The sequence below is a fragment of the Ixodes scapularis genome, unplaced genomic scaffold, assembly GCF_016920785.2.
Source record: "Ixodes scapularis isolate PalLabHiFi unplaced genomic scaffold, ASM1692078v2 PGA_scaffold5__190_contigs__length_132052651, whole genome shotgun sequence".
NCBI classification, from domain to species: domain Eukaryota; kingdom Metazoa; phylum Arthropoda; class Arachnida; order Ixodida; family Ixodidae; genus Ixodes; species Ixodes scapularis.
The window spans coordinates 6,542,529-6,566,685 of record NW_024609880.1 but is presented as its reverse complement, the minus strand read 5'-3'; the positions used below and the strand labels follow the sequence as shown (position 1 = coordinate 6,566,685).

Genomic DNA, 24,157 nt, shown 5'->3' with positions numbered 1-24,157 from the left:
GGCTGCCACGTGACCGCGCTCCGCAACGGCCGTGTACGCCGTGCGCGACTCCATGTGAGTGTCTGCGGCGCGTCCTGCCCACGCGCATCTTGGCTTTAGGGACTCCTCGGCCTTCGGAGCGGCGCGGTACTGCAGCTCAGCGAGCAAGCCCGCTTGTACAGTTCGCGCCCCTCCGGCAAGTGCCTCCAGATCCGCGAAATCCCGTCCGCACCGATAGGGCTTAAATCTAGGGTGACATTGCCGTATCGCTCTAGCTACCTTCTCTGCGTCAGACGCGGATGGTTCGGCCCTCGAGTAGAGCTCCTGGAGCGCGCGAACGTACTCCACGAGGCTCTCGTCAGGGTGCTGAGTGCGATTAGCTAGTTCGTCCCTAATCCGCATCTCGTAATCAGGGGGCCAAAATTCCTCCCTAAACCGCGTCCGGAAGTCCGCCATCGATAGAAAAGGTCGTTGCAACCATCTCCAGCGCGACGCGTCGCCCGTTAACGCGATCGGCACGATCTGCACCAAGGCCGTTTTGTCTGATGCTCCCAACGCGGCTACATACGCGTCCAAGTCCTGTAAGAAATCGTGGACCTATTTCCCGTCGGAATATCCCGCGTAGGTCGGCGTCGGTACGGACAACCGGGGTCGGGACAGAGACGTAGGCGCGGCACTCGCGACTCCTGGAGCCGTCGCGATTTGTCGCGAGAACGTCTCCTTCATCGCCGTCAAGGCGCGCATAAACTCGCCGATGTCTGCCGCGCCTCCAGCTGGAGCTGGTGGTAAAATCCCAGCATCTGGAGATGTTCGCGTACTAGAGCCTTCTATGGCCCCCGCAGCGTCAGACGGTTCCTGAATTCCGCTCTCAGACGAGTCGTCCTCATCCCTATTAAGGGTCGACCTCGTCTGGGGGGCATCGTTAGCGTTCATCCCTCTACACCCCGCTGAACACTCAATAGATCTCTTTGACTCCTCGGGACGAACAGAACAAGCAGCAGACCAATCGGGCCCCACGTTGGAAGCGCCAGTTGTGTGGGTCGCTCTATTATACTGCTGCCCAACCGGTCCCCGCCTGGTCCGCCTTCCCAAGAAGTCACACGAGCAAGAATGAATTCAGAACGCTTTACTGTTTCGGCTGGTCGCTGTAGCCTTGCCGTTGCAGCCCTCATCCGTGTGTCTTGCCCGTGCCTGGCGGAATCTCTCGTGCCCTCTGTCACGCGCACCGGGCCGCCGGCCACCGCTCCTGCCCCCTCGCGCGCCGTCGTCCTCCTCGGCTTCTCACAGTGTGAATCTCGGTTTCTGCATCCTGATCAAAATGCCCATGAACAGCAGGACTCTGGAGTCTTCGCTTCAACCCGTCGAATGCCTGCTGCTGCTCCTCGGCCCGTTCGAACTCCTCAGCGTCCTTCGTGAGGTTTTTCAGCAGTGTGAAAATCCTAGAGAAAACGTGAACGAAGCGCCGATAGCACGCAGATAATCCAAAGTATCTTCGCGCGGCCTTCTTGTCCGTCGGCGCTGGAAATGCAGCGACGGTGCGGGTCTTCTCTGGGCTTGGGCGAACGCCATCGTTGCTAACCACGGGGCCTAGGAACTTCAGTTCGTCATAGTCGAACCGACACTTCGGTGGCATGAGGTTGAGTGCGGCAATCTGCATGGCTTGGAGAACAGCTCGGAATCGTCGCAGGTGCTCGTCGAAGTCACTCGAAACAACTACGGCGTAGTTAAGCTAAACGAGACAGCTCTGCACTCTAAGAAAAAACGGGTGTAGTCGGGTGTATCAGCAGCACATGCACCCCTTTCCTGAAAGATGCACCCTCCGTTACGCAGCCAGTGTATTTGTGCACCGACAATGGGCATCCCCCTCTCCCTTAAAAATCTCTAGGTGTATCAGTGCACCGCCAGGCTATACCACGCACCCCGACCAGCGTGTGCTTGGAGGCCTTCTTGGGGGTCACTTTTGGGTTGGGCAGTTTCTTATGAAGTATGGAACTGTTTTGTTCACTCGGTATTGACAGTAGAGTAGACGCTATGCTTGTTTTAGGCCAATCGGGCCTCCGGGTAGAATCACGTGACTACAGTCTCCAAGCTAGAGATAAGGCAGAGCACGGCACCTGCCTGAAGGCCAAGGCTACGGGTAGCATCCACTGCACTATTAACTTTGAGTCGAACTTTCAAGAGGATATAGGGGACAAATCCTCTAGCTGTGTTCATTGTTGGGATAACCCTGAAGATAAGCCTTCGCGAGGGCAGCCACTTTTAGCCTTGAAGGAGGTGCTATTTTCGTAGACTCCTCTCTTTTCTTTCTCTCCCTAAGCTGAATGCGTGGAAGAGGCTACGCAGTCATCGGACCAATGAACCGGAGGCTTTTTTTATCCTTTGAGTCCGCTGTCTGGGCGAGGGTAATGGCAGGGGCGTGATCATGTGGCAAAAGTTTCACGGGTGACGTAGTGGCTCTTTTCAATCCGGATATGTCTGATTCCCGGCCTAGTTTCTTGTGTGCTGTGCTGCGACTAGCGGGGCTGCCAGAGATTTCGTCCCTTACAACGTATTCGAGTGTACCAAGGCCTCCAGTGTTTGAAAAGTCCAACGTACATCGGCAACAAGCGATTTCTTCAAGAAAGCCCAAGGAATTCATGTGATGCGTTTAGTGTTCGCTTAGGCAAATTACTGCTTCTGCCACATCGTTTTGAATCTTCACAGACCCCTTTCTTTCCGTGTTTGTGTGGTTCTGCAGTTTCTGTGTCAACGTCTATCTCGGGTTACATATTTCAAGTCCGGTATTTTCATCGTAAGTGCTCTGCAACCTACTCCTTTGCAGCAGTTGACCGTTCCGTTTTGGATTACGTCTAAAATTAGGCAGTGTCTATTTCCTAACAGCTGGGAGAATAATTTCCCAGAAATTCTATCGGTAGTCGCCTGCCATTAGCTGTCTACAATCATGTGATAACTGCAGGTGACTTTCTTATTCTCCCGGCGTTTTGTGAACACGCGTTTCATGGACACCTTTTCGTTGATACACGTTTTCTAGACACGTTTCGTTGACACTAACGTTTCACCGCCACTCGTTACGCGAAATACACGCTGTATGGACATTTCGCCGTGCGTGTGTCTCTGAGGCGCGTGCTCACCGACCCAGCCCACCGGTTCACGTCGCTTCGTGGCGGCAGCATGCGGCGGCTCATTAAAAAATGTTAACCATACCTGTGATACCCGCATATATCACCTCCCGCATATAGTCTGCGGTGGCTCATTACAGAAAAAAAAAAGAGAGGTGTTTATAGAGGAAAGCTAACCTGAGCTGTCGATGGAAAGTCGTTCGATGAAGTGATGATAGCGCCAATGAGTGACGACTGCCGGCGCGATTTCGGGTAAATAATTCTGCCAGCTGCTGAGAGAATAGACACTACCTAACAATCACCTCGGTTCTTGTTCGCTCAGTAACCTCCTCAGTTGTGTAACAGCTTCGTTAGATATCTTCACTTATCACAGATTGCTTGCACGTTTGTACTTGTTTACGGAATAGGCTGTCTAATAAACTTATAGAAGATTTGAAAACAATCCGTTGTGTCTGTTTTACCTGCCTTTTTGCAACCACTTGGGCCAGTACATTTTTTACAGGTTTCCTTGAGGTGGGTGCACAAAGAGGTGTAATGGTACATCATTGAATGAGGTGTATATATGTTCCATATGAGCGGGGTGGGTGTAAAAAACGGTGTAATACTAAACTCTGTTGGCGGGTGTATCTCTGTTCCCTATGAGCGGGGTGGGTGTAAACAACGGTGTAATAGCAAACCCTGTTGGTGGGTGTAGAGAAGGGAATACTTGTACACCGAAAAGACAGTGTGGGTGTAAGAAAGGCGTAGTGACACACCCCTGTGTGGGGTGTATTTGTGCACCCCCGAATGCTGAAGGTGTATAAAAGGGTGCACATGTGCACTCGTAAAGAAGGTGTATATTTCACCTCGTTTTGAGGTGTACGTGTACACCTTTATGGGTGAAGTATATGTGGCAGCACTTACACCCCCGTGGGTGTACCCACTACACCCGTTTTCTTTAGAGTGTGTCATTTCGGTCCTACCACTACGGGTGTCCACGACACGCTGAAAAGTTGCTTGCCCCGTGCATGTTCCGAAGGGCATCACCTTGAACTCGTACAGTCCATCCGGCGTGACGAAGGCTGTCTTTTCTCGGTCCCGTTTGTCGACTGAGTTTGAGCTGAGTTTTAGACTGACTGAGTTTGAACCAATCAGGAGTTTTCCGTCCATTCGACACCGACACCGACACCGACGCCAGCCGTTCTGCATCAAGAGCTCCCAAACGCTATTACGTGAAACATGCCAATTCGTTAACCTAACATCCCCTTGAATCTGTGCAAAGCCGGTGTCCCACTGCTCATAAATGACACAAAAAGTAGTCTGTAGAGTGGCTGTGTGGGGATATATAGAATGCTTGAAAAATAAACCAGTTACTTGAGTTTGAGATGTTCCCTTCTGTGTATGTTCCTTCGACTAAAATATCGTTTTTTTTTCTTTTCTGCGCCACAGTTTTAGTTGCTGAACGACATGATTAGCTACCACCAGCTTGCCCGTGCACATAGTCTTTGCAAACACGAGTCACCGCAATATTCGTGATTTGAATGCCGGGTGGTAGCCCTTGAGCTCAGTGCCGTGCGGCATTCGAAGCACGAATCTTGGGGTACTAGAGTTTGAATCTGTATGCAGGCTGTCTTTTCTCTGGTGAATAAGCAGTGTGACGCCGGCTTAAGTCGGCCGTTCGAAGGGGCTGTGCTCCCCAACCAAAGATTCCCAAGGTAAATCAAAAACACATTTTTTTTTTTATATCGGTAGTTTTGCATTTTGATGGACAGTCTATTATTGGTTTCTGCTTAACTATACTAATGCTATCAACGCTACGAGCCAGTGTGGCCAAAAAAGCTTTTCGGGAGGCGCGAGAGTACGTCGTGTCCCGTATTACACGCACAGAGCAAAATAGGGCATGGGGCAAGTTCAGGCGGTATCCCACCTCAAGAAACCTGGTTGAGTTTAGGAAACGAAAAGCCAAAGCCGGGTGGACCCGTAAGCAATGGAAGCGGAAAACCTGGATGAAATATGTGTCATCTCTGAGGAGCTTTGTAATTGCTAAGGAGGTCTGGGAAAGATTCAAGAATATCAAAGGGGTCTATAAGGGTTTTACGATTCCCATCTTCAACCCTCCATCTGCATCACTGAAAGATACGGCTAACGTCCTTGGGGAGTACTTTCATTCTGTATCCAGCTCCTCTAGTTATTCCGATTCCTTCAAGTTTAAGCGAGGTGCAGAGCAACAATATTGTCGCAACGGGATCAAATGCCGTATCTTATAATCAGCCTTTCACACAGTATGAACTAGAAAGTGCCCTTCATATAAAAAAATCTCTGCTCCTGAACCGCCGATTGATCCAATCAAGCGCGGCAAATGCGACGAGACATTGCGTTCGTGGCCTGCGCGTTTTGGTTTGCGTTTCAAGTAGCTTTTTGCCCCTAGGATTTACGATCTAATATAATATAATGTATTCATGCAGTATTTGCATCATCCTACGTGGTCTCCGAAAAGAAAAAAAAAAACGCGCATACACAAAAAATATGCAGATGAATCAATCCTATTTGATTGAATGAGTCAAATGTTACATAGCCGCCGTTTAGGGCGTCGTACAGAAATCAAGGGTATAAATGTTTTTATTAAATATTTTCTTCAGAAATTAAGCTGCACACCTGACTGTCTGATTACAGGCAAGACTATCAAAGGAGATATCCTGGCCGACGTGCTTCACGCCTTAATCAACTGATTGGCAGAGTCTTCGAGGTGCACGAGCCCCACAGACTTCCAGAAGACCTTGTCCGCCAGGGCCCGGTCCTTGGCCCTCCAACTGATCCAGTGCCTCCGGCAGTCCGAGAAGTACTTGCCCGTTTCCTTGGCCACTTTGGGGTCGACTGCCAGGAAGATGGATGTCTGCGCGCCCTCGCGCGCCGTCTGCAAGAAACGAGTGCATCTTCTTAAATAGAGTTCGGAACTATAGTTGATATAAAAGTGAACAAAAGGCTAGGGCGCAAATGAGCTGGTGGTGGTTAAACACTTGACTAAAAACTCCGAGACCGGCTGAAATTTATTCGACAACGAAAGGTCCTATATAGGCATTAAATCCTACAGTGGTTTGTGTAGGATTTGATGTCTATGTAAGCCGTTTCGTTGTTGAATGAATTTCAGCTGTATTTGAAACCTTGTGTTTCTTCGTCCCCTTTCTTACCTGTTTCAAAGTTTTTAGTCAAATGTTTTACAGTTGATCTCGTGCTTTTTAAGCATTGCATGTTTTATAATAAATCCGCCTACTCCCAGGAAGTCTTTTCTTTGTTACTTCTTTATTAGTTTCACGTTTTCACCGCGTCGGGGGCAAGGATAAAACCGTGGTGCCTGATAGAGCACTTGCCCCCTAAAGTTCAGCAGCTCAAGATACTGAGAAAGGCACAACAATTCTACAAAACATTATGCGACAATTGTACAAAACAAATCAAAGCTCAAATAGAAATAAAAAACCACAGAACTATTTTATATAACCTACCAGGCGCGTAGCCAGGGAGGGGGGGGGGGGGGGGTCCCGGGACCCCCCCCCCCCCCCCTTAAAATCTTTCATTTTGCTGGGACCTCCTCTCCCCCTCCCCCTCATACAGCATTTTGTCATGGGCAGGCCCACCCCCAAACCAAAATCCTGGCTACATGCCTGTAACCTTCTATAAATAAACGTTAGAGAATGCTAGTCGTCTTAAAACTGAAACAAAACAAAACTAGCGTACAATCGTTTATATTTCCTCCTTCCGTCCGTCCGTCTTTTCGTCCGCAGTTACTACACACCACCTAGATACTTGTGGAAAGTAGTGATGAATGGTCGACGTCATCATCTGAGGACTGGCGGGGCCACGGGCACGAGTGCTGCATCAACGTTGGGCTGGAACTCGAGTTCAGCCCATGAGGGTATAAGTCGAATGAATACTGACATGGCAGTCGTGTCCAGTGTATGACCCGTGCAGGCCCTCAGTAGGCGAGGTAGAAACTTCAGCACTTAAGCCTTTTTTTCTAGGTGATGTTGGGACTTTCCATGTTTGGATATGCCAGCACAGCCGGTTCGGTTTCTATGGCAACATGTGGAAAACAATCTGCGCGAACAAATATTTTTAATTAAACAAATATACAATACTCCTGAATATGTGTAAACTGTCTCAGAACCTGTAAATGATCTGATGTAGTTGTATTGCATATAAATCCCAAATCAAAGTTTGATTCCATAACTAAAGTTTCGATATTTATTAGCTTCACGAATGCTGGGAGCCGTCATTGAAGGGAAAGAGGTTAGTAGGCGACTATCTTCACTGCCAGTAAGAGTACAGAGTGGAAGAGTTGCGGTTATCTCGCCTCCAGTGCGTGCTTCCGACCTTGGTTAACACTTTGGCCTCTAGTGAGCCTCGGGATGGCGTGCACAGTGAAATCATGACGGAAGGCTTACAGGTGCGTGTTGGAGGCCGGACGTTTGAAAGGGACGCCATAATGTTTTGAGGCTCTCAGTGAGTAAAATTAAATGTATACGGTTCTAGCCCGTTCGTAAAATAATGGTCACTTCGCATGTGTGCAATTTCTTACAGGGGCACCGGGAACATGACGAACGAACAAATGACTTATCAGACTCACCTTTCCGCCCAGTGCTTGAATGAAATGAAAAAACGAAGACACCAGGCCAGTTGAGTGATCGGCTATATGCGTATTGCAGATGCCCGGATGCAGAGCGTTGACCGTGACGCCTGAAGCAAGGAGGGATTGGGACAAATCAAATGGCATACCAAGTATTTTATCAACATTCTTCTTTTTAGATGTAGTCCTGGCAGTCATTAACTAACGCTTTATAATGCTGAATAAAGTTGGCTGGTGAAGAGTTATGTTTATAGAGACGTAAATAATGCCCTACATGAAGGCGCTAGTTCGAATGAAATGTGTTTCTTCTTTAAGTAAACAGGTGCGCAACGAGAACAGCGCATTGGCGAAACATTAAGAAATGTTTTAGAATGTCAAAGAAGTGCGTGTTTTACATGGACGTAAAAAACTGACGACATTTTGTATGGTGCACACCGAAACAAGAAATAAAAATAAAAAATAGTTGTATATGTTGCTTTCTTTTTTCCTCCCAGACTGCTGTCAAGCAAACATGATTGTTCTGTCAAATGAGACTCATTTTGTTATTAAATGAATGTGGAAAAATATTTTTCTTTTCTGCTTTATTTCACTTTGCGCAATTTAATATTACGGGTTACAGCGCTAAACAAGATATGAAAAGAAGAAGGGGGGCTAATTGCAGAAAATCCAAGATTTAGTTGACCCTAACCTAACCTACTATATTTCCATCATTTTCCAACTGATCTTTTGCAATTTAATGAAAGAAAAACATGTAACGCAATTTATTTGCATACTGCTAAATAAAAAAATAATATTCAGAGAAGACGGGACTTTTCTAAAAGAAACTCTAATAGGCACCTTCAATCACGTGTTCCCTTAGACGGAAAACATTTCCAGCTTTCTAAAACCATATTACAGAACCTCGTTCTTTGATTTCTATTGTATTATATTATGAGAGCATCGTATCGCATAGCAACTTGACGTAATAAACTTACTGACAATGACAATAGGTGATAGCGCATGCGTGCAAAAAGTAAAGCTTGACGAAGCAACGAAGTTGTGAAGCCGCCGCAATATGTACCATAATGTTTGAGCTTGTGGGCAAGAGCCCTGGTGAAGAGCAGCATGGCGAGCTTGTTGTTGCAATAGGAAGCGACGGGGTCCCTCATGGGATGACGCCCCTTGACCCTGTCCTCGAAGTGGTCCGCGCTCCCCAAATGGTGCAGCACCGAGGACACGTTGATCACCCTACTCGGGGCACTCTCGGTCAGGAGATCTGAAAAAAAAACAGAATGCGAAAATGTTCAGACCAGGGACGTGCGTCTAACCGGTAATCCGCCACTCATTGCTCTGCGGCAGAGGGAAGACACTTGCTAGAGGCTCGGCTTCTTGATGGGCTGTCCCAAAACTTTGTGACGTCACTATGTACTTTTATGGGAACTGCAGAGAGCAGAAATCTATTATTTTCACAAAATCATCAACAATGCATTCGACTATTTTTGTTTGGCAACAAACTCATCTGTGGCATCTATCGAGTAGCGCGGGCACACTTCCGGTCAGCGTATATTTCCTCTTCTTTTTTTTTCGTTTTGCGCGTCAGTCTCTTGCCCTAAAGTGAATTGCCTCATACATTGTTGTAAGAGATCATTTACAGAAGATAGAGCGTCGATCTGATCTCTCAAATGCTGCAAATCTCGCAGTCTAGTTCAGTACCGGAAGTGTTTAAGGGCATGAGGAGCGTGACTTCGTCTGCATCTTACACAGGAGTTCCGATGATGGCAGAACGCCGAGCTCTTAATAGCTGATCGAAAAAAAAATAGTGGGTAGATCTCGAGCCATCTAGCATCGAGGTCTACCCACTATCCTTTGAATCAAAGGTAATCAGAGCACGGCGTCATTCGGACGTCATCGCAACTCCTGCGCAAGAAGCAGATGACACGCTCTCCGCATTCGCACATTGGCGCTGCCAAGCCTCAGCTCACTTGAGAAAGAGCAGATACGTTCACAGTGGGTACCCGAGTTTGTTTCACGTAGGCTGCTCGTGGCACGTAACAATTCGGTGTCGCGTGCACGTCATGGTTTCACGTGATATTCTGAAGTTGCAGTGATGTCTTATAATGTCAGGTGACGTCGCATTTAGCGAATAAACAACACTCGCGAAAATTTTTGGGAAAGATTATTCGCTGATTGGCACAATGTCACGTGAAACAATGACGTCAGATGACTACTTTATGTGATGCCACAACGTCAAGTGACGTCGTATGCGGGTAATTTGCATGACAATCTTGTACTTAAAAGGTTAAAACAGCGCAAAAAACAACGGACAGAGTTCTTTATCCTGTCCGTCGATTTTTTTTTTTTGCACTGTTTTAACGTTTTAGGTATGTCATACCCACTCGCCCAGGTTTCAACTTTAGCAACAATTCAGGAAACAGTTCTTTTTTTTTTTTTTGCACAACCTGCCTGCCCTTATTTAATACGTTTTCGCCCCTTCCCTTTGTATTGTTCTGCGTATACATATACCGTAAGTTCTATCACGCCAATAATAGGCAGGGAAAATAACACGGCAAAGACCCCTCCCCCTTTCCCTGAAATGAAATTCTAGCCATATGTCTGGATGGCATAATCAGTAACGCTTCTATTAACTAGATGAATACCCAGGCATCATGACCGAGTAGCGATATAAATCCTTTAGAAAACGCGTTTTTATTTAGTTATTTAATTCTTTTTTTACTAATACCCCTAGCCCCAGACAGAGGGGCTGTAGAAGACGGGTAGAAAGACCTATGCTTTGGTAACAGATGCACGTGCAAAAACAAAGGGAGATATATTTGTTTCACAGTGTGGTGGCCAGTTCGCGCAAGAAGCTCTCATGCTAAATGACCTAGGTGACGCTGCTAAACAGACCATTCAAATCGCACATTCTTGCCGGAAAACAGATGTTTAAATCGGTCTAAGTGAATGTGACAATCATCATTCGATCTCGGGTATGAAAGTGAAGTATTAATTATAATGAAGAAATCAAACCATTTGTGTCTTGCATTAAAATTAAAAGTTATCATCCTCTAAGAACACGCACAATCCGTCCCCTTATGGGCTGTCAGAGCAGCCAGTGTTGAAGCCGTTAGACACACGCGTTCTCCCCCATAATATCATCGTCCTGTTATTGGCCGCCATTGCCCCATAGACAACAGTCTGTTGCCACAAACGTTTTACCGATGCACGCTTTTGCCATGAACGTGATAAGTAACGGGCAAAAACGGAGGCCTATAGACGCTTTACACACGCGCCAAATTACAGCCGCCATTGCTGACCTTCTCTTGTCTTACCGAAATGCCGAGCAACTGAAACGGTAGTTGACGATCCTCTACAAAGGTCGATGCTTTAGAAAAGGACACAGTTGAATCTAACGTGGCAATAACCTGGCCTGCTATGGTAATAATGAAGTGAAATAAACAAAATAAGAGGAAACAAAAACTGAAGGTCAGCTATGGCGGCGTCCATGCACAGCTGCTGCAAAGCGTCTATACACCACTTGAAAATGCGACTTCCACCTCGCAGGACCACCTCACAAAAAATGACGTCACGTAAATTGGAGTTACATAACGTGGACACGTGACATCGATCTAAATTTTCCGACAAAGTTTGCGGCAAATTGACGTCACGTGACCACGTCCTGCAGCTTCAAGTCAAGTGATGTCCATTTCTGCGGGGTGAGGCGGTAGTTGTATTTTCGCGTGACGTCAATTTTCCGCTACATTTTGGGCGAAATTGTCATCACGTGATTTGAGATCACATGAAATCACGTGTCTTTGCTTCATGGCGTGGTCACGTGACTTCAATTTCCCCGCTAAATTTACCGGAAAGAACGTGACGGTTTTTTGTGGCGGTTTCACACGGAATTCAGCTGATTAATTATATTCTGCATTAATAACATTGGTGGTCGTTTTTCCCCATCTGCCTTTATTTCCCCGCTCTAACATGTAAACGGTGCCTCTATACTTTAAACAAAGAAACACTCAGTCACTTTCTCTTGCCGGGAAAAGAAGTTTAATTAAATTGCAACAAGCTTGAATGCGATGCAGCTGGTCTTTTCAACGAAGGAATATAAAGCAGAGAGAGAGATAGACAATAAGAGGGGCAGGTGACGCAAGATGAATGAAACAGTTAATTTATACTAGCATTTTCTAATAGACTACGTTTACCCTTACTCTGACAGTGCGGTGGAAGCTACGTGCACTTTGAATCAGTGTACGTTGATGTTCCGCCACGTGATCACGCACCGGCCCCTACCCATTCACAATGATCGGTGTCATGTGTTGAAAGGGAGGACGTTGATTGGTCCGGCGATAGCGTAGCTATCATAGAAAAGTCCCCTTAGCGGTGAACGGAATATATGTAATGGTATGATTCTCGCACATGCTCATCATAAATAGTTGTGCTGTTACATGAGTGAAATAAAAACAGGTTGGCGGAGATTCTAATTGAGAAAAGAAATTAAAAAGAACACCCTTGTTAACAATCCAGACACTTGAAGACAAAACTTTATTGAGGCCAATGTCAAAATGGTTCTAGAAAAAAACATTGTACCCACAAATGATCAGCTGTAGAACAAGCACTCAAAGCGTTGTTGAAAACACTTCAAATGACGATGAAAAGATAATAAGCACATATCTTGAATAGGAAGTGCCGACTTTGATTGACTCACCAAGGAGGAGCATAGTAAGCAAGAAATGGCCTAAGTAGTTGACCTGGAAAGCCTCCTCGTAGCCATCTTCCGTAAGCTTTGTTTTGCTCGAATCTGGAAAGGAAGCCAGACAAGTACCGCAGATTGAAAGGCGAACTAGTTGCTCGAAATCCGAATCAGCGCTCTATTAACAGAAAACAAAAACAAAAACAAACACATATCTAAGCCAGACGCGATCGCTTCCTAATCGCAGTATAATCGTTTAGGAACCGCCATCCACCAACCGCGAGAAAAACCCGCCATTCTACCTGATGGAGTTTTCACTGTGAACGTACCGCGTAAACGAATTAGTTCTATTTGTTTTCAACTGATAGGAGCTCGTTCCGCTCATTATCCACGGCATAATACATCAATTAATTGTTACACGTAAAAAAATATTTTTGAAATGGTTTATTCAATACAGAAGGGATTATTTCTGTTTGACACGAACCGGTTCTTTAAGAATCTGTTTACATTGTCACTGACGTTGAATGAACGCATGGTGTGGTTCATTGTGTTTATGCTTTCTTCTTGATTCGCTAGTCGGCGTTTTCATCGACGATTGCTGCAATCTCATCGACTAAAGAGCGATAATAAGAGGCTGGGTACTCGCTACGCTATGGATTTCTTAAGTTGTCAGGGACGACATTCCTGGCACTCACCGAGTACAACTCCCGCATTGTTGATGAGCACGTCGAGCCTGGGTTCTGTCCTGACGATGTCCTCGGCGAACGCCCTCACCGACTTGAACGAGGCCAGGTCAAGGTGCTTGATGATCGCAGGCTGCTGCGTTTCCTCGAAAATCTCCTGCGCCGCTGATTTCGCCTCGTCCAGGTCGCAGCAGGCGATGATGACGCGAGCTTTCCGCCTGCACAGGTCTTTCGCTGTCTCCTTGCCAATGCCTGAAAAAAAAAAATTAAACTTGTCTCGAAGATTTTGATGAACGCGGAGAACTCAGATTGCGTCGTGTGGGCATTCTGCGTGCGTTTTAATTTTTTATGATTGGTTAAAATAAAGTTTTTGATCATATCCGATGCGTTGCACGCGCAGCATGCTCACGTCTCTGGGTTTGTGGGAATAGACAACATACTTCAATTTAAGGGGGAGTGGTGTGTGTAAGGAGCATGCTTTGAAGCGAGGCTTTTTGGGGATACTGCTCCTTCCTTAGGGTGCTCAAGTGCTTGGAGTTCTTGGTTCTTCTGGATTGCGAGAAGCCGCTTGTGGTAACGTGAGTAATTTACGCCAGTTATGATGGGTGTCTTGACAAGCCCATGTCTGTATAACTTCTGCTCTTTGTCGCTTTGTATATGCCGGATTGGTTAAGCATGATGAACTCAAAACGCTCGTGCATGAAGTCCGGAAACTACCATTATTTGAGATCGTGGTTGTCGACTTGGAAGTCGTCGGAAAGCCCTTACAAAAATATGTATCCGCTTTATGCAGACTTACTATATAAAATAGTGTATAGAGGCTATAGATAACCTAGAGATGATGCATCCATTTATATATCCACTGTTTATAGCTCTTTTGACGCTCTTTTCTGGAGACTTCTTATGGAACTCTGTGTATAGTGCTTGGATAGAAATTGTATAGAAACTTTGTATAATAATAGAGATGTTAGCAACGTTTCTATCCAATGTCTAGCGCCAACAAGTCAGTTTTCCGCGAAAGAAATTCTGAATGATAACGTTAGGTTTCACACGATGCATTCACGGAAACATGCACTCGCCATTTGTCATGTTCATATACGCGAACATCACAAATACACACGCTACGGAGCTCTCATAACGCCAGTAGTTCAGCGGTGTTGACTGCTCCATGCGCTATATATGCACCAGGGTGTCGAACCGAACCCGAATCCGAACCGAAAACGGGAACAAAACCGAAACCGAAATCCAACGCTTCATATTGAACCCAAACCGGAACGAAACCATAATCTGATGTGGCGGTTACCGGTTCAACGAAAACGGTTCAGGGCCAATTGTGTCAATAATTGCTCTAAATGGGAAAAGTTTCAGGCGTATATTTTTCTTATGTTGCCAAGAGTAATTCTACATACTGTGAGTTATTTGTACATTTCGTTTTTACTGCATACGTAATAAAAAAATACATCATAGTCGGGAGAGCCTCAACTTTTCTATGTTTCTTGGATTGACCCTGGCGGTGGGGTAGCAGTGGCGGCGATTTCAAAGCACCGCTTGGCCGCTTGACTACGAAATGTCCAATTGTCGGAGCGGATTGCACCACTCTTGGCACGGAGGCCTACGCGTCCGCGAATGTTTGACCTCAAGATAGACTGTAGTTGCAGTCGACGAGCCATTTAGCCAATCGAGCACCGAGAGCGCACCACGTGACCTTCCGCTTCAGTGCAGCGACACCCTGAAGGAAGGGGGGACAAGCACCGCGCTGCATCGACAGTACAGTTTGTAGGGTCGCCGCCGGTGGTGCATTTCAATGAAAAACAATCTTTTCGTGAACGTGCTCGAAGTGTTACTTTACAAAAAAAGAAAGAAGGAAAACATGGGTTGTTGGAGGCAACGTTACTCGGCGATGATTCGCCGACGCGCTGCGCCCTGGAAGGAGGCCAGGGGCAAGAGTTGGAGGGGGGGGGGGGGGGGGGGGGGGGGAGGAGAAGAGAAATTGTGTCTTTGTTTATTTTTTTTTTTGTAGGTTTGTCAGACTAGCAAGGCCAGCATGTCGCCTGTTCAACCACTTTCTCTTTTTCTTGAAGTCTTCTTTCATCGTCTTCAACTGAGCATTCGAGAAACGTCGTTCGCTGTGATGACATTATCGGAACTTCGTTCGGTGGCTGAGAGGTACAAATGACCTGGTCTGAGTCCCTCAGACCGGGTAATTTGCATAGAGCGTTGTTTGCGATAAAAAATAAAATTTACTAGACAAAGCATCGCCACGAGATCTTTAAAACAGCTTTTTTTCGCTGGAACCCAAGCGCTGTCACGATGTAGTCACATTCCATTATATATACGTGCGTGTTCTCACGCCCGGCCATTGACACATCGGCCAGTGTGGCCGATGTATACACGACCACAGCTTAACGGGATTCGACAAATTACCCCAACTGCGCACTCGACGTCCCTGTTTCGGTGTTTTACGGCACATTTGCTTCCTCTCGTTCCCCTGTCAGCCACTCTGGGTCATAGCTGCGATATCTTACTGGGTGCCGAAAACAGGTAGCATGTATAAAAAAACACGAGTGTGCAGAGCAAAACAACCCAAAACATGTGGAGGGCAATCAATCTAGCTAGAGAGCTTTTTACTGTTTACAAAATCATAGCCCAGCGTGTGATCTTCACAGCCCAGCACGTGCGTGTTTGTCGCTTCGGAAAACGAGCAAAGCACGTGCTATATGCCCGAACACTAAAGCTGGCACCGGCCACAAGCTCGTTTTAGAAACCCATCCCAAAAATACGCCCTCTTCTGACAGAGTTTGAAATAATGCACAGCTGCGTGTGCAAAAAACACAACAAAAAGTAGAAAGCCCATCGGTTATATATAGTTCACTTAGAACAGTAATATGCAAGTAATAGCCTTGCCACATCATTGGTGTTTTTTGCGCACGTCACGGAGAAAAGTTTTCATATCTGCTTGAAGAGGGAGTAGTATTGGCATGGGTCTATTGCAAGTATCTCGTGCTCAAAAAAAAGGCTGCAGAAAGTGCTCGCTCAATATTCAAAGGTCCAGTTAGGAACCGGTTTGAACCGGTTTGCGCTTAATAAAACCGGAAACCGGAGTAACATTATGTGCGCTACCCTAAACCGGAACAAAACGCAATGCAACTGAACCCGAACCAGGACCGAACCGAAATAATGACCGGTTCGCCACCCTGATATATACGCTACACTTTAAAGGACGAGGGCCATCCCAGAATATATAAAAAAAAAAGAATTACAAGTATGTTGCATTTGTTTTTCGCAAATACTTTATATGAAATGTGGTTAATCGAGTCTTGCCAAGATTTATACTTGGAGATATAGTTAACCAAGTTAACTACATCTCCCAGTAGAAATCTTTGCAAGACAAAAGCACCCTCCGCAAGGAGGCTCCTACTATAAGTGATGTCGCTTCTCGGCCCTACATCTTATTAGTATATCGATTCTAGCCTATATAAATTCCATCCAAATATGGTAACAGAAAGTTGATTCACACGTGGGGATAAACATTCTTGAGCATTTCTATATAGTGTACTCTATAGACTTCAGATGAAAAAAATCTATGGAAAGTCTCTTAAAAATTGCTGATACGACCTGAGTAAATAGGAAGTTGAGAGAGCCGTTAAAACGTGGATAGTATTTCTATAGACAACCTGAAATATCTTTTTGTAAGAGAGGATTCTGGCAATCCCGTGATTTTTTAGGTTTATGCACGAGTAATTCCAGCTCGTCACACCAAACTGATTCGGCACACCCTCGACCAAATGCAGAAGTTTCGTAGACATTACCTTCAAGAGTTCACGCGACGCTTCGCTTGATGAGTAAAGCCTAATTTACACAATTGCGTTTGACTGCGTTAAGACTGCTTGCGTTGAGCTGCTGCTATGGTGACCGTTACGAAGAGCCGATGAGGAGGCGCTGTGCTGCACGACGCAACGCAGCCCAACGCAGTCGATGCAACTGTGTCAACGAACCTTGAGGGAGGGGCCTCACATTATGGCTGTGCGTCAGCTAAGTTACGTGATTCCTTATCACAAAGTTGCGATATGATCCGCCCCGTGACGTCACGATGCCATGTGAGAAGCTACGCTTCACCAATCAGGAGCCAGCTGCGCGCGCCCACTGTTGCCTGCTACCGCAGTCTTCCCGAGTGGCAGTCGCTAAGGCTACACCGCTTGCTGGCACGATACGACGTGGTTCTTGGTCACAAACGTATCATGCTTTACGCGTCGTGCTGCTGATCGGTCGGTCCGGGGTTCAATTTCCGTTCCGACCCCGCGGTAAATCTCGCTAATATTAATTAAGTACGAGTAATTATGGCTAAGTGTATATTTTGTAGTAACTAATAGAGTCAGAAAAGCATAGGGTGGCTTATTATGTTTACGTTTCTTGGTTTCTGAATATTTCTTCGGCGTTCTCATTGGCTAAGGCCAGATACTCATTGGTTCCTGAGGGATACTATTGAGATTCTCGGGGCTCGACCGACACGCCCTAGGCTTCTTAAGTTGTCAGCGACTATGTATGCTTAGTCATAGCCTTCTCTATACTCATAATGCCCGGCAGTTCGACGACGGAGCCATAGTGTGCCCGGTCGGGGATTTAGAGCTCGAGGATCTGGTAGCACAGAGCATCAAACAGTCATTTCTCGGGGAACCTGAACGTCAGCGTACAGCTTTTGCAGCGGCGAAAACCCGAAACACGCTTGTTTGCTCGGGAGAAGTGTGTTTCGGCGTCTCGCCGCAGCGGGGCGCCAGTCACGTGGCTCTTCTCTCATCCGTTGTCTGCCGCTCCACCTTTTCCATTTCTGTGGCCATTTTTGTGGCGATCTGCCACTCTTTGTCAGCAATTAGGAGGCTATGGCTTAGTATTCTCGTGCGCAGCCTGTTTATGGTTATGCATTGAGTTCCTGTATAGGCTCCCTACGGGAGCCAGAGTTGCGCGTTCATGCATCGTATGTGGATACAGCTCCTCACGTGACTGAATTCGGCGAATAGCAGCGCCGCGCGTTCGAGGCCCGCGGAGCGCTGAAAAGCCGGGGAACGTACGCCGGGGCGCGTGCAACGTCTACTTTGCTGCACGACACTTGATACGTACGGCTCCTCACGTGATCGAATCTCGGCGAATAGCGGCGAGGGCAGCAGGTGGCACGGGGAATCAAATGCGCAACTCTGGCTCCCGTAGGGAGCCTATACAGGAACTCTAGTTATGCATGCTTCATAGCGCCTTGACCTTTGTGTGGCGTTTTCTTTTTTTTTTTGCGCTCCAGCGCAACCCTTCCCGCAGAAAATTCAGCCATGTAACGCGTTTTGAGTTAACAATGTTTTGCGAACTATAATGCTGGACTGTCTTCTTGATGCTACGAGACGTAGAAGCATTTCATGGCGTGGTAACTATGTCATGGAGGGCTTTCGTGGATTACTTCGGGTCACTCAACCGTACGGAAAAAAAAAAATTAAAACGACGAAGACCATAAGACACACATTTAATTAACGTCCATATCGAGCAACGCGAACTTTACGAACAAGTACGCATTTGCCAGGTGCAGGTGGGGTCACCACGCGTGTGCAGAACCTAGACTCTCGAGTGCGCATGCGTCGCCGCTACAGCAGCGCCACCGCACCGATGTGACGTCACGGCCCCGCGTCGGTGTACAAGCCTAATCCTCGTGACAATGACTCGAGTGTGTACCTGAACTTCCGCCCGTCACAATGACGGTCTTTCCCTCCATGCTGGCCTTTGATTTGCACACCCCCTTGCGGACGAAGAGGGCAAGGACGCAGAGCGTGCCGGTAGCCACCCACAGTGCAAACTGGGTCAGGGTCACCCGGAGCAGCAGGAAAAAACCGGAGGGTCCGCCGCTCTCCTGCTTCATGTTTATCGACGTTCGTCCTAGCGGGGAAAGAAAAAAGGCATACTTTAAAATACGCTCCGCCGTGCAATATGTTCGTGGATGACTATTCACTGATTTACTAGCCCAACCGTAAAAACACTACCCGGGTAGCCCAAGAACTGCGGAGACTTGTCACCGTGTCAACAACGTTTTTTGTTTCATGTATAGTCTGTGGGACCGCGGCTCCACGGAGAATACCAAATGGCGCTGAACCTCAGTTTCGGGGTTATTCGTAATTATGTTTGATTTAGACCAGCTCGTTTGCATCCTTACTTTATGTTCGTCGGTTCTTTGTCTCAATGAGATGATGCCTAAATCATCCAAGTAACAGTTTTTAGAAACTGCTACTTGGGTGATAAGATATGCCCCACATTATTCTCGCACGCTCGACGCAAACTCAAGATTACACCGCAATAAAAAAAAATGTTTTTTTTTTTTTGGTTAGGGAAGCGAAACGAAGATTATAGAAACGAAGACGAAGAAAATGTCGAGCTATATAAAAAGATGATTGAAGCCGTGTAGGCACACGTGAACTCTGAGGCTCACTTCGAACAGAAGGCTCGGAGAGTTAATCGAGCCGTACCGGGTCTTAAACAAAAACAAATAAAAACAATAATAGTAACGATATACGTTTTTAATATTATTATATATTTATATATTCAGTTATTGTTCCAACAAACGAAATGTTGAAATGCTTCCTGGGAAAAAGGTCTGGAACACCTAGACTGGACCCTAACCACTCAAACCACCAGTCGTAATGCATCATCAGAGAAATTTATACAATGTTAACAAAACGCTAGGAACTTATACAATGATAATAAAATGAGGAGTTAAAAACACGAGTGAAATACCAAGGGTGAGATTAATATAATAGTAACGTGCGAAAATTTACTAAAAAGAAATGTAGAAATATATGCTCAAGATGTTTCATTAAAGGGCAACTCCGCTTCATTTTTGTTTTGAGAAAAACAATGCAGTTTTTTTCAGTGTCACCTAGGAAGACCACTCGGCAAATATTACGAAGTAGTTCTGTCTAAATGTTTCGTTCATTGCAACTCGCCAAGTTGCCGAAATCGGCCGACTCGAGCGTGGGCGAAGCCAACATTGAGCTAAGCGTCATCACCATCGCCCCCTTTTGCTTGTTTTACTTTTCTGGACAAGCGTAGCTGGTGACGTCAACAACGTTTCCTCTCGGCGCTCAGCGGTGTCCACGTGATTGGCGTAACGCGCCTGCGCAGGGTGCTTCTTGGGAGCCGTTCGGCCGCCCCGCCGTGGCTCCGCCATTACTGCCGCCTCCCACGTCGGAACCGTCGCCGTCTCTCTCGGAGTTTCGTCCACTCCACGGACACAGCGTGTGCAGACTTATGCCGCAGTTTTGCAGACGTCGCCGAATGCCGTAAACACCAAAAAGTGGTGAAGAGTCGGGTGCAGACGACGCTTGCGTCTGGCACATGGCCGCCCCATCTCGCCCGTCGTTGAATAAAGGATCACGTGACACCTCGTACCACGTGATAGGCATGTTCTTTGCAGCTTGAGGCTGATATTGCAGGACGGAGCCGAAGTTTCGGTTTCGATTTCTGCTCGTGTTTAAAATTATATTTAAAAATATATATCCAATTTTTCGCGAAGCAAATGACGGAGTGTATTTTACAAAAACTTTTTAATGCGTAATCACTTTTTTTTTTTTTTTGCCTTCGCCATTGAGCGCAGTGCACTTTGAGTGGAAGCAGAAGTGGAGGCGGAAAGATCTTCAGAACTTTCGTCCAGAATGATGCATAGAGGTGTGACGTAGTTCTTTTTGCGCAACTTGTCATTGTCTCGGTAGCGCGTCCTTTGCTGATACGTCGACGTCGCGCTGTCGAGGTAATGGCGCAGCGCTTGAAAACAATATGTCGTTTTTCCAGCCGTCACAATGGAGGACATTTTGGGCGCTCCTTCTACTTTCAGGTTCAAAATCATGTGACAAAAACACGAAAACCGATTTGTAAATATCTGAAGCCCGTTGGTGTTTCAGAAACTGTCTAAACTGGTTCAGCCCCTCATTGCGACCACTGTCTCTGCTAAAATTACAACAGGACCCTAAACATATATATATATATATATATATATATATATATATATATATATATATATATATATATATATATATATATATATATATATATATATCAGGGTGTCGAACCGGAACCAAACCGAACCGAAAACCGGAACCGAACCGGTATTTTTTCCGGAACTGAACCCGAACCGTTATATTGTTATTGCGATGAACCCGAACCGGAACTGAACCGGAAAAAAAATAGCGGTTACCGGCTCATGTCAAAACGGTTCGGCCACGCGCTGTTGACAATGAACGTGCTATCAATGCCATTTGTTTTTTAAGTGCCGTCAAATGACACACGCCTCGCTTACATATTTTTCTTCTCCACTCAGTCTTAGGAATATAAACGCTGCATCCATGAATCCTGACAAACGCTGCATCCATAAATCTTGACATAGGAACCAGTATTGCGCTGGTCGCGGCTTGCACGGAAAAAAAAAAAACTTGGAAGGTTGTGCAAAAAAAAAAAAAAATCGCGTCACGGGATTTTATTTTTTTACAATCTCGTAAATCCTAAATGCTGCTGTGTGCTCATTTCATAACACGTTTCTAGAACGCGCGAGTTCTTGAAGCTTCCTTCCATCGGAATGAGAAAAGAAAAGGCTGTGGAGTTTGATAATAATGCATCCGGTTTCGTATAGGCACTTAGAAGCTAACATATTTGTGAGACAGCGAACTCTTCTATTTTAATATTTATCCTATTACGTCCTCCTGGCGTTGCGTTCGGTGAAGTGTTTTTCATATTCCGTATCTTGTTTAATGAAAACTTCTTTAAGGGTCTAATTTGAGTTACCGAAGGCTAGTTCAAATAAAGAAAGCTGTATTTTCTCCCCACTGTTCCTTCAATTGCTTACACGCCGAGGTGGCGGGATAGTTAGCGATTTCTACTTGTAAGTGGGTTTGTAAGGAGGTCGCGGATTTTACAGCTACTGCGTCGGACCCAATTAGATGAAGTCCGAATGCGTAAACGTCGGTGAGGTAACCTTTGAGTGCACATAAAGAAATCATTCCTGGTAGAAATCCCTGAGCCTTACACTACGATGTATCCCGTTTCGTATGTGCTGATTTCAGATGTTTTATTTGTAATTTATTTTGACGTTGCAATTTGTCATTTATAATTTCCGAACCGGTTCGCGAACCGGTTCAGCGAACCGAACCGGTTCGCGGATTGAATTAATCGAACCGGAACTGAACCGGAACAAAATAAATTTACCTGAACCTGAACCGTAACCGAACCCGTATTTTTTTCGGCTCGACACACTGATATATATATATATATATATATATATATATGTATACATTATATATAACAGGGCAACAAAGAACGTTCTAAGAACAACAACAACCCGAAACCAATAGATAAAAGTTGATAATCAAAAATGAGTTATATCGCTAATCATGTAATCTCCGCCCATCCTAATAAACACATTGTGAAGAAGGCACCCATGCAACTATGGCCCCTGTTTTTCTTTATCTGTTCGAATTGAAAGAATCCTGTCAATGAAATTAAGTTCAAGTATATTTCCCTCAAAAAACAACAAGGCTAAAATCCGAGGTGAGCAACCAATAAATAACACTTAATATTTTGTAAAAATACGCGCCATTGGCTAAAACGAATCGGATGTGCTTCTGGCGTCCAGGTAAAGACCTTCCGGGAACTTGTTACATTTAAGAAATGTCACAACAGATGACACAATCATTAGTAAATAGTGGAACTCGCAAAAACGAAAACACAGGTGAAGTAATTACCATAGAAAAGACGCCATAAAGCGCGCTGATTAGGGAACACCGAACGTAATTTGGACAGAAGAAGAGTTGGAATTTTCATAGAAGTCAAATAAATCCTCAATGACAGGTCTTTAAATTCATGGGAGAATGTAAAGGGTGAATATTAAGCTAGGCGTTCTAATAGAAGCTTGTGGTGAGGAACGTGATCGAAGGTTCTAAATCGAGAAATATTCCATCAACCTTCATGCCAGCATCTAAAGATGAGTGAAAGTCGGGAATAAATCCAGCCAGAGGAATGCTACATCGGTAGGATTGCGTGTTTTCGGATAAATCTGAACAACTCCAAAAAACACTGGCCGGTAAAATTTGAACCAATTCGGGTTCATCTGAAAAAGTTCGTATTTCGAGGTCAGGATGGCAAACAAATAAAAAGAAAAAAAGAAAGTCGGTATTTCACGAATAAAGTTTGTCAGGGCAAAAGGTTAGTCGTCCTTAGGAGACGCCACAAAAGTGTTTTTCTTCTTCCTTTAGTTTACGATTGGAAAAAGGGAGTGTCCCGCTTGTCTCGTTAGGGTTGGTTCAGCACAATGGTTCAGTACAGCGTACGGAACAACGGGTCAATGTACTTTTGGGTGACCACAAAAGCACTATTCCGGTTTCCAGCTTACACCATCCTCTCGAGCTTCTTAGATAGAGGGCTCGTTTTTTTCACGAACAGTGAAATATATGGCTATTTAGGTTTCATAAAAGGGGCGGGGGGGGGGGGGGGGGGGGGGGCGGGGGCGGGGCTGCAGCGTTTATTCTTCCCAAAGACTACGTCCAGGAGTTTGGCTGTTTCAATGTACCAACGTTTATTGAAACAAAACTTATTTTCAAGATTTATCGTGGGGCAGTTAGTGCTGCCACTCCCAAGGGCGTCAATGCCAAATGCAGCTGCAGAAATATATTTCGATAAGAGTGAATCTTTTTATAAATTTAAGGCATGTTTTTGCGCGAAGATTTATTTTTATATTGAATTTTGAAAATTGAAACGCAGTGAAATTAAACTTTGAATATCAATGAATTTGAAGTCTAACAAAAATAAACTCCGATAGACCACGAATTTACAGCGACAAGTGAACTCTGAAAAACAACCTCCGTATTTTAGAACACATAAAATTTGAGCACACGGAACCCTAGACATCGGCAATCGCTGCGAATATGGTTAATTGAAGACAATTCTATGTCCCTCTGAGTAGTGAATTGCCAGAGGAAGTATGACGTGTTCAAAATATTTACTGGTTGTAAAGGTTAGCGCGATGGGTAAATAATCTACTAAAAAAAATGAATCATCAGATTAAAAGACGCGTGATACTTCACTTATTCGC

The 24,157-nt window shown here is 45.6% G+C and overlaps 1 protein-coding gene across 1 annotated transcript; it reads right to left on the bottom strand.

Annotated features, from left to right (window-relative positions):
- Positions 1 to 5,787: 5,787 nt before the first annotated feature.
- LOC8023888 (retinol dehydrogenase 12) lies at positions 5,788 to 19,337 on the bottom strand. Its single transcript, XM_042294005.1, has 7 exons — positions 19,313 to 19,337; positions 18,763 to 18,963; positions 13,066 to 13,305; positions 12,386 to 12,478; positions 8,759 to 8,953; positions 7,699 to 7,808; positions 5,788 to 5,991 (listed from the first exon to the last, which is right to left on the bottom strand). The coding sequence occupies exons 1-7, from the start codon at positions 19,335 to 19,337 to the stop codon at positions 5,788 to 5,790; spliced, it is 1,068 nt and encodes a 355-aa protein (XP_042149939.1).
- Positions 19,338 to 24,157: the final 4,820 nt, after the last annotated feature.